A 12,472-nucleotide genomic window follows, 5' to 3' on the forward strand; every position below is an offset into this window, starting at 1 on the left:
AGCCCTTGGAGGCGACGCAACAGAACAGGAGACGCCCTGGTGGTTGGTGCTTTGGGCGAGTCGCGTGGAGCCCAGGGCCTGTAACCGGAGTCGATCGGGTTGGTGGGCTGCGGCACTACGGCACTCCGGTTGTACCTTGTTGTCTTCTCTTTACGGGTAGCAGTGTCTTGGTTTGGGGGAGGACGAAGGATGAATTGGGTACCGCAGGTGAGAGACGATAGGGCAGGACGGCAAGGGGAGGCAGTTTTTGGGGGGGAGGCGCAGGGAAGACAGGGGGCCGGGGGGGCCAGGGGGGCAGAGGAGACAGGGGCCTAGCCGCGAAGAGCACCTGGAGAGAAGACAAAGAGTGCCAAAAGAAGCCTCAGGATGCCAGATCCTTGCCAAGCCAACGCAGATGGCACGGGCGCTAAGCAGAATTAGGAGCTGGAGCTGCCCGTGATCTGCCCCCTGACCAGTCAGTGAATCGCGGGCTTGCGTGTGCGGAGGCGCAGCAGCTCGTGGTCAAAGGGAATGAAATTGCCCAACCACCATCCGAACCCACCCAACACCCAGCACCACACAATGATTGAGTCTTTTGACGAGGCTGATTGGAACTCTGCCTTGCCGGATTATACATAGTATTATTATGATTGTTATTATCATTCCTACTTCTCCGCATGTTCTCTTAAATCATACTCTTGGGTACTTATGACGAGTACCCAGTAGGTCGAGTGATCGGTACTCCTCGTACTAAGTGCCCACCCCTTAGCACGTCCAGCGACGTCATCGTGTCTCGCAGTCGGCTCTCGGCTTGGCCACATTCCGCAATCGGAAACACGCCTATGACCCGTCAACGTGCTTCACCATTGCTGCCGTTACATCTTGCGTTTCATCAACCTATTTTCATGTCTACCAAGTTTTCAATTCTCCATGAAGTCCATCTCCCGAGGACTCGACCTCAGCAACCCCCCCCCGTTCTTTTCTCTGTACGCGTTCTCCCCCACAACCCTTTGTCCTAATCTCGCATCAAAGTCATTGACGTCCTTGGTACCCACTACGGCATAGGGACTGGTTTGGAGTACACATAGAAACCATGGATCACTCTTGGCTCTCCGCATATTTCTGATTGAATCTCGTACTTAGCCCAAACTCCAGCTATCTGGGGGTATGTACAGTATCACTATTGTATGGCTCTCATAGTTCCTGGAGGGCTCAAAGGAGGCCCATCCTGCGCCCAAACCCCGGTAGCATCCAAACCCATCCTTCCCCTTGGACAGCCCAATGATGCTTGTTCAGTATAATCAGTATTCCCAGCTCGAATCATAAATCGTAGCAGCCCAAACCTCCATCATGACATGCCTCGTTAAGTTTGCCATCCAGTTTCTTGTTGTCGTTGGTGTGGTGGTGGTGGTGGTGGTGGTGGTTGCTGAGTTCGAGGGAGCGGAATCTCGTCTTCTTTGCGCGGACTCTCGTAGTATTCTTTGCGTTCCTGAGCCCGTTTGCGCTGCACGAGATCTCCCCTGACTGCGCGCAGGTATTTCGTGGCTTGGTCGATAAGCTCTCGACTTTCGGTGCTTTGCTTGAGCGTCTGCAACATTGTCATCACCTGATTCTCATTGGTGAGATGCGGGCACGTTCGAGAATGCCCCAGATGCGCAATCCCACACAACCCGCAATGCTCAACCCCCGCCAACTTCAGCCGACACCAGCCCATCGGATGATGCTCATTGCATACAGAGCAATGGTGCACAGGCGGCATCTGCTGAAGTGGTCCATAATCAAAACTTGCATCTCCATTGAAATGCGGTGCTGGTCCAAGGGGAACTCGGACTCGTCGGAAGGGCCTCGCTGTCGCGTCCGTCACATATCAGTATCGGCGACTTTGTGGATTAGATTTGATCCTCCTACCTTGGACTTTGGGTCGCGACTTGGGCTGCGAGTCTGCCTCCGTGACTTCTTCCTCGTACTCAGATTTGTCCTCTGGGATCTTGTAGTCAGGGTCCACCGCCTTGATGCCGCGTTTGCCTTGAACCCTGTCGGGCTCGCCCTTCTCGCCGTTGTCGACACCGTAGTCGACGTTCTGGTCAAGTTAGTTCTTGCACATCCCCTTTTCGGCTCGGGATCCGAGACCTGCACAGCATCGGGGCTCTCTCACCTGGCGTTTTCTTTTGCCTCGACCAAAGGCCTGAGCTTTTCTCGCTTCCTCTTCTGCGAACTGTCGTTCTCGTTCTCGCAGTATCTTGTCCCAAATCCCCGGGTTAGGGGTACTGTTACCTGTGCGGTCAGGCAAATCCTCCTCCAATGTAGACTTATCATTGGCCCAGATTCGGGCGAAGCTAAATTGCGACTCGGCCGACTTCAGTTCGTCTATCTTGGTGTCTTCGACTTGGGTCCGATCTAATAGACGATCGATTGATGCCGAGTCGTAGACAATATCATCATCACCAGAGTCATCTTGGAACAAAGCTTCAGCACCGTGCCGCAAAATCGATTCGAGATCCTCGCCCGCATCGTCTTCCTTGTCCATTCGCTCAATGAGCACATGATCTAACGCCATCTTCCTTCGACCAATCTGTATAATCTTCTCTTCAACGCTGTCTCTCGTCATGAGTTGGAACACAAGCACTTTCGCCTTTTGACCAATGCGGTGAGCTCGGGAAAGTGCTTGGATATCCTGGTGCGGATTGAAATCTGGATCAAGAATGATGACAGTGTCGGCAGTGGCGAGATTGATCCCCACTCCACCCGCTCGCGTTGATAGTAGAAAGACGAAGTAAGGCGAGCCTGGTGCATTGAATTCGTCAATTCGCTTTTGTTTCTCAGCAGCAGAGATATTCCCGTCAAGCCGGAGATGTTGGATCCCGAGTCCGTCAAGGAAGTCTTCCAGTACGTCTAGATTGTCCAGAAACTGGGAGAACATGAGAACCCGATGGCCGTGCTCTTGAAGCTTAGGGAGCATGATAGTGAGCAGCTGCAACTTTGACGATGCTTCCACTAAATTCCGGTACAATATCGCACCATCGACGCCCCGTTCCTCAATCTCGCGACTGTAGACAAAAGGGTGGCACAGGCACTTGCGCAGCTGCATCAAAATGTTGTTCAGGTTATGCCTTTCCTTCTGTTGGATATTGCTATCACGAACAAAAATCGACTTCATCAGCTGTGGGTTTTTGGCCAAAATCGACTTGTAGACCTTTTTCTGGACTGTTGACATGCTGACCGGTAAGATGATCTGGGCCATAGGAGGGAGGAATGTCAAAACTTGTGCCTTGGTGCGTCGAAGGAAGAACTTCCGGAGCATCGCGTGCAGCTCGGGAACGTTCTCCTGTGTAAGGTTGGCATACTTTGCTTCAAGATCGGCAGCATTAACGCTCTTGTCGAGGAACTGGAGAAGATTGAACAGTTCTCGGGCATTGTTCTGAAGTGGTGTGCCTGTCAATAACACTCTGAACGGGAAGCGAAATTTAGACAACATCTCGTAGATCTGTGTCCGGTCGCTCTTCAAGCGTTGTCCTTCGTCGACAACGAGGGCTTGCCAGGGGACTTTCATTAGACTCTTCCGAGTCTTCTCTTCAACGATCGACTCGTAGGACGCAACCACGACATGAGCTTTGATATCCTTGATCTCGTTTGATTTCTTCTTCGGCGGGCCATGGGAGTCTTCTTCCTTGTTTTTGGGAAATAATTCGTAGTCGTGCGTGAGCTTCCTGGCCACAGAGGACCCATAATACATGACAACTCTAAGAGAAGGGGCCCACTTCTTTATCTCGCGTCGCCAGTTAGGGCATGTGGAGTTGGGTACCACAACAAGGAAAGGCCAGCATTTGTGATCCTGGACCAACGTAGCAAAGAAAGCCACAAGCTGAATGGTCTTGCCCAACCCCATTTCATCGGCGAGAATAGCATTTTGATTTGTGAACCATTGATAGAGGAGCCAATTCAGACCCTCCAACTGGTAGCGCATCAATTCTCCACCAGTCACAATAGTTGGCTGCTTCTTTTTGATGAGATTGGCCTCAAAGTCCAATGTTCGGACTTGCGTAAGATGACGTTTCAATGTTGTCTGAGGAGGGATCGACATATGCAATTTCATAACGTAGTCCTCATATGCCGCTTTGAAATCATTCCATCGTTCCATGTCGGCGTGTGCGGGAGGCTTTTCCCAGATAGCGTCTTCGTAACCAAGACCCTTGTATTTGACGAGTGCGGAGTCAACCTCTTTGACACGGGCGAGGTCTATCTCCTTAGTGCTGCTGCGTACAACACTCGAGTAGCGCACGTCGAAAACAATGTCAACACGGAAAACTTCTTCCGGAATCGCATCAGCTGTGGTCATTTTTGGCAGCCGATTCTCCGGCTTCTTGGAGAAAGATATGCGCATGGTCCCCGTGGCGACGCCCCATACCCAGGCTCCTGGCATCCACGTGGACCGAAAATAAGATTGTGTTCGCCATTTGATCAGGTACTCCTTTTCGTCATCCGGGATCTCGGTCACCGCTGTGCCTGGGGTGTAAGTGTCGAGATCGGCAGGCCGCCATGCCACGAGACCGTCAATTTGATGTTGATTTTCAACGCAGGTTTTGCAGATCCATGATCGATGATAGTGCTCAAAGCGTTTCTGCGCCAATTTCGTTTCGTCGACCATGCTCTCATCCTCGTCGTCGTCGAGGGAATGGGCTGTCTTGCGCTCAGGAAGGTGATGCATATGCCATGCACGCGCGCATTGTGAGCATCTGAACATCACGTTGCCAACATTGTTGATCAGTCTGGCTTCGACAATAGTAATAGGGTCCCTTCCCCCATTCTCCTCTCTCTGGAGTTGTTCTTGACGAGTTGTCAAACGACCACGAAACGGTTTCGACAATTCCCCTAGTTCGCGGCAGCCCGAACAACGTCCCTGATGCGGTGCCAATTCATCTTTTTCGTGGGCAAGCCCAATGCAACGCCTACACTGCAGAACGAATAGGTCTTCGGCGATTTTGGTGACTAGGTGATCTCTGGTGCCTCGGAACCCAAGACAGACCTTGTGGTAGGAGTTTGTGCATCCCTGGCAGAAGACCAATGGTCCTTTGACATTGTCATCTCCCTTGTAGTAACAAGTGTCACATTCTTGCCGATGTCTTTTTCTAAAGGGATCGTTTTCAGGAATTCGGATGAAGTGCTCCTTCGTGCCGACGACCTTCGGACCTGCCTTCTCTTCCTCATAGCTGGAGATCTCGTCTTCTTGCAGCTCTCGCATGCTGTGTTTCGGTCTTGTTTTTGTTCGCTCAGATCGCCGTGTTATCGTAAGACGCTCGGCATCGGAAGACGAGTCATCTCTCGCCCTAGAGGAGCGCAGCGGACGCCCTCGTGTAGAGAATCTCGTAGACCGCAGCGTAGACGCATGTAATTTCCCTCGTCTCCTTGTGATGCGGTTATCAGACTCATCTTCAGGGTCGCGGAGTTTTTGTTTAAGATATGCAGACTTCTGAAGTTTGCTTAGTCTTGCAGAGCGTCTCCCCTCCCCCGGATCCTCATCTGAGACACTCTCATTATGCGCCTCTGACAAATCCCCTCTTCCATCCTTTCCGGAGGTCTCGCTGTCGCGTTCTTGTCTACGACGTCGCTTGGATCTGGATTCCTTCTCAGACTCCGATAGAGTTATCGTAGTCCAGTCTATCATGCTTGAAATTTTCCGCGAAGTCCGTCTGCTTCTGCTCGACTTGACACTAGCCTCGAACTCCAGCAATGCATCGTAGCCATTGTCGAGGTCCCGGAGTTCACGCGCAGATACCTGAATGGCAGGCATGATTAGTTGCGGGTATGTTTGAAAGGGAGACCAAGTGTAAATCACAGATTAGTGAGGATGAGGGGAGAGGAAAGAGAGCAAGTGAGAAAGTGTATGAGGCAAGGAAAGAAGTCTGAGAGGAGAGTGAGTGAAAACAGGACTGAGCTGATATCGAAAACATATCTAATAGAAAACGAGGACGGGGACGACGTACAATATCTTGCTCGCCACTCTCAAGCCTGACGACATATTTCCTGTCTTTGCGCTCAGACAGAACCTTTTCCACAGAAAAATGCCCCGGCAGATACTCGTACGCTTCCTTCTCTTCGTCTGTTAATCTGGGCACATCGATGTAGAAATGTTTTTGGAACAGGCCGACCAGAAGATTGTCACCGTTCTCGCCCTCTTGATCCGAGGACGAGTCCTCCGTAGGAACATGTTTGCCGTGGTTTTGCTGATTAGCTTTCCCATCGTTGTGGAAAATATCCCCCGCTTCGCTAGATGCATTCGAGAGTGACAGCGCAACTGGTGGTTGATCATCTAGAGCATCTTCGACAGGCTCTGCGGAGCTTGTTGCTTTCTCCGGCGGCTTACCCAACCAGACGCGGACATCTATATCCTCCATCTTTGTTATAGACACATGAACTGCAGGGCACAAGAGACAGTCTGGTGCACGGTAGGCGTGCACTTTGGTCGAGTCCGAAGTGTAGTGGCGATCAACAGGGTGTTCGGCGCGGTTCTAAAGGGAGTGAAGAGAATCAGAGTTTCTTCCATCGTACAAGGCTCAAGGTCACGCAGAAAGAAGGGGAGTGTGGTGAAAAATCGCAGTGACGAAGTTCAAGTTGCGCTCGAAAGTAAGAATCGAAAGTGAGAGTAGAACGCGCTCCGCGTCGCCAACAAACTAATTACGGAGTAATAATTTTATTTCTCCAACTCCAAGTACCTGTCCCTCTGCACGCCTACAAGACCACTGACAGAGGGCGTTCCCATGTCAACTTATTCGTGAATGCTCCAATTTCGCCGTCCTGTCCTCCTCGCCGCTCTTGCGATCAAGCACGTCCGTTGGTCTCAACCAGCACGCTTCATATCTCTGACCGGCGCAATTGAAAAAGGGATCCGAAGAGGCCAGCAAAGTAGAAATCGACTGGAAAACCATTATGAAAACTCTACTGCGAGTCCTCGGCAAGGCCGCGACCAGCCTTCGGACACGTTGAACATAGGCGAAGAGGATGGCAAGACGAAGGTAGTGATCATACCAGGCGAAGAAAGGCGGAGAGGCCAAAAAAGACGCAAAGGTCCGAGGACCGTGCAGCCAGGGCAAGATGCAAAAGGAGCAAAATCCGTGCGCGCTGATACCGGAGTGCCGACGTCAATCCCTTACACCACAGCCGGATCAGAATTTCTCTACGGGACGTTTGCTGTCTTAGCTGCGCTCAAAGCCCAGAGACGGAAACTCCACAACCTCTATCGACTACTTCCTCCAGGCTATGACAAGGACACGAAGAGAGCTAAAGCTCTCCAACCCAAAGAGTCCGCAGAGCAGGTTCAAATCCATAAGCAAATCCACAGTCTAGCTGAAAAGGTCGGGATAGCTGTCACGGCCGTATCAGGACCTCGCTGGCAAGGCGTGTTTGCCAAAGCATCGGATGGACGACCACATAATGGCTGGATTCTGGAGGCTTCTCCGATTCCAAAACTACCTGTCGCGGGCTTGTCATCTGTAACACAATCGTCTGACCCTATCACTGTCTCGGTCGGATGGGCATCTGAAGAGGACCGAGAGATCAATACTGTGTTTGGCACGTCTGGAAGCAGAGCAACAATCCCCTCTGTTCGACCCTCCGGTCGGTATCCTTTCATGCTCCTGCTTGATTGCATCACTGACACTGGCAACTTCGGCGCCATTGTACGTTCGGCTTGGTTTCTCGGGGTCGATGCCATCCTCATCCTTGAGCACGGCACTGCACCTATTTCAACTAACAGTGTCAAGGCTTCTGCCGGGGCGTTCGAATACATGCCCCTTCTCCATATCAAGAATGAAAGAGAGTTCATCAGGGATTCGCGGAAAAATGGATGGAAGTTCTTCGCTGCCGATGCACCGGAGAGTGATGGTGGGATGATGCGGCAAATTATGCGTCAAAAGGGCAAGAAAGCCCTGGATGTTGAGGGTGCATTGTCGAGACATCCCTGCGTCCTAGTTCTTGGGAATGAAGAGACTGGCATTCGGGACTTTATGCGAACCATGATGGATGGTGTGGCCGGGATCCCTAATGCGAGACCTGACGTTGGAGAGATTGACAGCCTTAACGTCAGTGTGGCTGCAGCCTTGCTCACTCAGAAGTTCTTTGACGCGGGTCCTGCTGAGCTGGATAGGCGCGGCCCAAAGCTTTTGTGCTGAGCTCTCCATTGATCAGATATGGGCCCCAGGTGAGCCGTTCCATCTAAGGTTGGATGTAACAGCGACATCTCCAGAGAGGCACAGAATTGCTTTGATCAAGGTTGAGGTACTCGGTACAGAAAACTCGTAACCTAAGCGTGGTATGGACTATTTGCTCCGCCGTAATATAATACGGTGAGGTAAACAGCCAGCCCTATGATGGCCCACGGATGGTTTGTTGCGGACAAGTGTGGATTAAAATGCTTCGATGGCCAATTTTCATTGTTCATTTTTGCTCGATCGGGAATATTCATTACGTTTCTGAACCCAAGGGGCCCCTGCAGTCGAGGGGCCAGCATGGACATCGTTAGACCGATATGTCCATATATATAATCGTTGGTATCATATCCTGCCCTCCCCAAGACTTGTCTTTTCTTCCCTTTGCGCCGCGTCACCCCCTACGCCGTACTACCTTCCCATGTTAATCCTTCTTTGACCGGGATTGCCAGTATCATCTCCCTGCTGTTCCATTTGCTCTGTGGCAAGCAGACTCATCTGCAGCGACCGAGGCTGCCTGGAGTCTGCCGTTTCTTTCTCTTTTCAGTTTTTGGACTGCGTCGGCAATCCTCCTCCTTCTCTTCTCTTCTATCCCTCTCGTTGCCTCCTTGAGAATGGTCTCTAAGCGAGTTTGAGCAGACTGCTGCCCATTTCCCCTGAAGACTCTGCCAATAGCTGCCACGAGTGGTCCACCATTGCCGTGCCTGATTGCTGGTGGGTTCCAGTGCTGGATTTCGGCGTCACTCGCAGCTCGAGCGTGGCCTCTCAATCCCAAAGCTTCCCGCTCTGTCTTTAAGGTCTCTAGGAAGGTCGATTCAAAAGCTGCTGGGTATTGAGCAGAGTTAAAGTCTTGAGTGCCTGCAAAAGTTCTGCTCAAATCCAGTCTGAATTCTGCCGACATCAAGCGCGCATGAAGTCTCTGGCCCAAAGACCATAGCTGTTTGTCACCGCTGTACGCTAACCCATTCAAGACATGCGAGAAGCTGTTATGCATGAATTCGACCAAGGCTCGTCGCTCGCCTACTACCGGTCAGCGCATGCCTCCCGCTGCTAGGGAAGGAATAAAAAAAAAGGGGGGGGGACACTGACGGCTGATGGCATTCCGCAGGGGTTCTATTTCGCAAGCAAATTCGAGTTTTGAATCCCACACCACAGCATCAACATATTCCTCCAGCATCTGGTCTAACTCTCCGCCAAGGACGAATGCAATGATTATAAGATACGCCGCATCATTCATGGAGGGCTGGAAGCCATTCCGCAATATGAAGTCACTAACACTTCGTTTCAGTTCCCGCCAGTCCGCCTGATCGCACTGGTACACCCATATCGTGATACAGATCTGCGTTACATATCTCAGAAAGCCTTGCGGTTCCTGCTGATTGTCGGGGGGATGCATCCTGGTAGCCAAATGGTGGGTGACATAAAAAATGGATGCGGCGCTCATACCGCTACCATTGTTTGGGAGTAGTCGAGCAGGGTCCACTTGGGTGATGTGACGGTAAAGTTTTGGAGAGTCCGTTCTGATATCTTCTAGCCCTCTCATGGTTTCCGCTTGAAGGTCTCGAACAAGTTCGGTGAACTTCTGCACATTCTGTTCATCATTTCCGTCCGAAGCGGTCAAATCCTCTTCGAATGAGGGAGATTCTCCCATGGGCCATCCTTGTCTCCCGAAGGGATACAACTGCCGTTGTTGAGCGTTGTCAGGGTAATGGTTTCGGGGATTCATGGCTATGAGAAAGTTGTCGGAGAGACTAACGGCGCACAGATATCTACAAGTACTTGTGCGTGTTAGAAGATGACGAGATAGAGTGACGAGTGTGTGGGACGCCGGGCGAGATTGTTAATATTGGCCACGAAGGTGCTGCTATGGTGAGGGGAGCCACCAGCCTGCAAGGAAAGATGTTTCGTGATCATGCTATTGGTTCTGACCTGACATTGGACCCGCCTGTGCGATTGGTGGCTTGACATGGACTAGCAGAAAAAAAGGGGGGATGGCCGGAAGCTGCAAGGCGACGAAAATCGAAGGCAGAAGTCTTCACAAGCCTCGCCGTTTGAGAGCCACGTTGGTGTGGACGCTGGCAATTATGGACAAGACTAGTGTCCTTGGAGAGACATTGTTTGAGGCTCTGGGGTGGATCCTCCTGCTCACACGACGACAAGTTCGACCGTTTTCTTGGGGACACACCGAGGCGCAACCTTTTGTGGAGGCGAAGTGCTTGCCTAGTTGCCAAAGGCTGGCATCGCCCCGACCATGCCGCCCAATACGGATCGAAGAGGCAGCCATGGGGACAGCGGTTCGGAGGGGGCAAATGACGGTGGCCGACTACTGCTTAACCACGAAGGGATGGCGGGCGTTGGCATCAGCCCAGAGCCTGGATTCTCCTTGAGAACTGCTTGTGGCCGAACTCATATATGAGTGAGCCGGGTTCCCGGACTCTAGTGCTGTCTGAACAGGCGCCCTCACTTATATCCAACGGCAAGGTCGAACATGGCAACCAAAGAAGTGTTCAACTTCGGCCCAGTGCCAGCTGCCCCTCGATTGAACGTGACGGCAACTTATGATGAGTTGAAATCACATCCAGAGCTCTACTTTCAGGAAAGTCTTCAATCACAACCCTCTCCGAAGAGCTTTGGTTTCTAACTTTACCACAGGGAGGAGATATTGGGTTCATGATAGTAGCAGCTGCCCTCGTCTTTTTCATGATTCCCGGTCTGTGCCTCCACTTCTCAGGTGTCTCGAAGCCGGATTCCACACTCACCTTGGTGCGTCTTCCGCTGATTACCACCGCCGTGGTGGGGTGTGTGGTAAGTTTCGACCCTACCACGTCCTTGCGGAAGCATCACAGCGGCTGATGGTAGGATAGTGGTATATGTGGGGATATGCCCTTGCTTTCTCTCCCGCAGTATACGACCCGGATGCGCTACGCGGCGTGTCATGGTATGGTGGAGATACCAGAGCAAACGCCTATATCGATATCACCGCTCGACCTGTGGGTATACAAGGTCCTGACCCATCAGTCATGACGGGCCCGAAAATCCCAGAAATGGTCTATGTCTTCTACCAAGGCATGTTTGCTTGTTTCACGTGAGTCTCCCGCGAGGAACTTTGAATTCGATAGTTTAATATTTTCCTGCAGGGCAAGTCTTGTCTCTGGTGGAGCGGCGGGCAAAACCCGTGTCGGGCGGTATCTCGTCTTCATTACCTTGTGGACGACTCTTGTTTATTGTCCAGTGGCCAGATGGACATGGCATCCACTAGGCTGGTCCAAACTCAGGGGAGCAATGGACTTCGCTGGTGGTACTGCAGTGCATGTTTGTTCTGGATCGTCGGTTGCCGCTCTCGCTGTCTTTTCACAGCTTGAAGCTGCAGATTGGCGCACAACACTCGTCTTTCGAAAACTGACAGTGAAAATCAAACTGAAGACATGGAAAGTCTGGAGATGGCTGTCCGTGAAAGAGAGCACGACTGACACCGAAGTTGACCCAAGGACAACCTCGCCACAGGCAGAACACGCTGGCAACGGACAGGTTCGAGCTCCGCGGCAACCAAATGTTACGGAGAGGCCAGGATCCAGCTTGAACCGCGAACAATCGAGTTTGCCTTACAGCATTAACCACATGGTATTGGGCACTTCCCTGCTTTGGGTCGGATGGTTCGGCTTCAACGGTGGTTCGGCCCTTGGAGCGAATCTTCGCGCTGTGTCAGCTTGTCTGGCAACGCAGGCTGCTGCATGTGCTGGAGGCACAATCGGCTTACTTATTCAATGGGGTCTGGCCCCTCTTGACAGGATAGCGTCAGACAACCCGGACACCTTGATACATACACCGTCCATTCAGGAGTTCTGTGACGGTGTCATTGCTGGGCTGGTGGCTATTACACCTGCTGCAGGATATGTGAGTGACAATTGGCTCCGGATTCCCTGGTTTGTCTCGGCCGACTGAATTCCGACTAACGAATTACAGGTTCCCGTCAAATATGCTCCTGTTTTCGGCGTTGTGGGCGCCATCATCTGCAAGGTTTTGAGAATAATCATGTACAATCTCTTGCCAGCTGACAAACTGGCTATCTTCGCCGTTCACGCCGGCGGAGGAGCCACGGGAATGTTACTTACTGCATTCTTTGCAAAGTAAGCCATACAAGATCCTAGGGAGTGACTTGTGACTGACACCAGTTGTGGTAGTGATGCAACTACTGGTCTTGATGGGTATTCAAGGCTGGTAGACAAAACAATGGGCGCTCGATTTCGGTAAGTTCGCTCAGCGGGTGCTCAGACGTGCATACTGACCTACTC

At 51.8% G+C, this 12,472-nt stretch overlaps 4 protein-coding genes across 4 annotated transcripts; 2 read left to right on the forward strand and 2 right to left on the reverse strand.

Moving 5' to 3' along the window:
- Positions 1 to 1,342: 1,342 nt before the first annotated feature.
- On the reverse strand, positions 1,343 to 6,371 carry A1O5_03546 (uncharacterized protein; the record flags this gene model as incomplete). The annotated part of the gene is made up of 4 exons (XM_007744157.1): positions 1,343 to 1,827; positions 1,888 to 2,059; positions 2,135 to 5,752; positions 5,961 to 6,371. 4 exons carry the CDS (start codon positions 6,369 to 6,371, stop codon positions 1,343 to 1,345), a joined length of 4,686 nt encoding a protein of 1,561 aa, XP_007742347.1.
- Positions 6,372 to 6,752: 381 nt separating this feature from the next.
- A1O5_03547 (uncharacterized protein) lies at positions 6,753 to 8,144 on the forward strand (the record flags this gene model as incomplete). Its single annotated transcript, XM_007744158.1, has 1 exon — positions 6,753 to 8,144. One exon carries the CDS (start codon positions 6,753 to 6,755, stop codon positions 8,142 to 8,144), a length of 1,392 nt encoding a protein of 463 aa, XP_007742348.1.
- A 490-nt stretch (positions 8,145 to 8,634) lies between these two features.
- On the reverse strand, positions 8,635 to 9,906 carry A1O5_03548 (uncharacterized protein; the record flags this gene model as incomplete). Its single annotated transcript, XM_007744159.1, has 2 exons — positions 8,635 to 9,200; positions 9,270 to 9,906. 2 exons carry the CDS (start codon positions 9,904 to 9,906, stop codon positions 8,635 to 8,637), a joined length of 1,203 nt encoding a protein of 400 aa, XP_007742349.1.
- Positions 9,907 to 10,850: 944 nt separating this feature from the next.
- Positions 10,851 to 12,311, forward strand: A1O5_03549 (uncharacterized protein; the record flags this gene model as incomplete). Its single annotated transcript, XM_007744160.1, has 4 exons — positions 10,851 to 10,985; positions 11,045 to 11,265; positions 11,318 to 12,074; positions 12,144 to 12,311. 4 exons carry the CDS (start codon positions 10,851 to 10,853, stop codon positions 12,309 to 12,311), a joined length of 1,281 nt encoding a protein of 426 aa, XP_007742350.1.
- Positions 12,312 to 12,472: the final 161 nt, after the last annotated feature.

Source organism: Cladophialophora psammophila (assembly GCF_000585535.1).
Source record: "Cladophialophora psammophila CBS 110553 chromosome Unknown aczJe-supercont1.4, whole genome shotgun sequence".
NCBI classification, from domain to species: domain Eukaryota; kingdom Fungi; phylum Ascomycota; class Eurotiomycetes; order Chaetothyriales; family Herpotrichiellaceae; genus Cladophialophora; species Cladophialophora psammophila.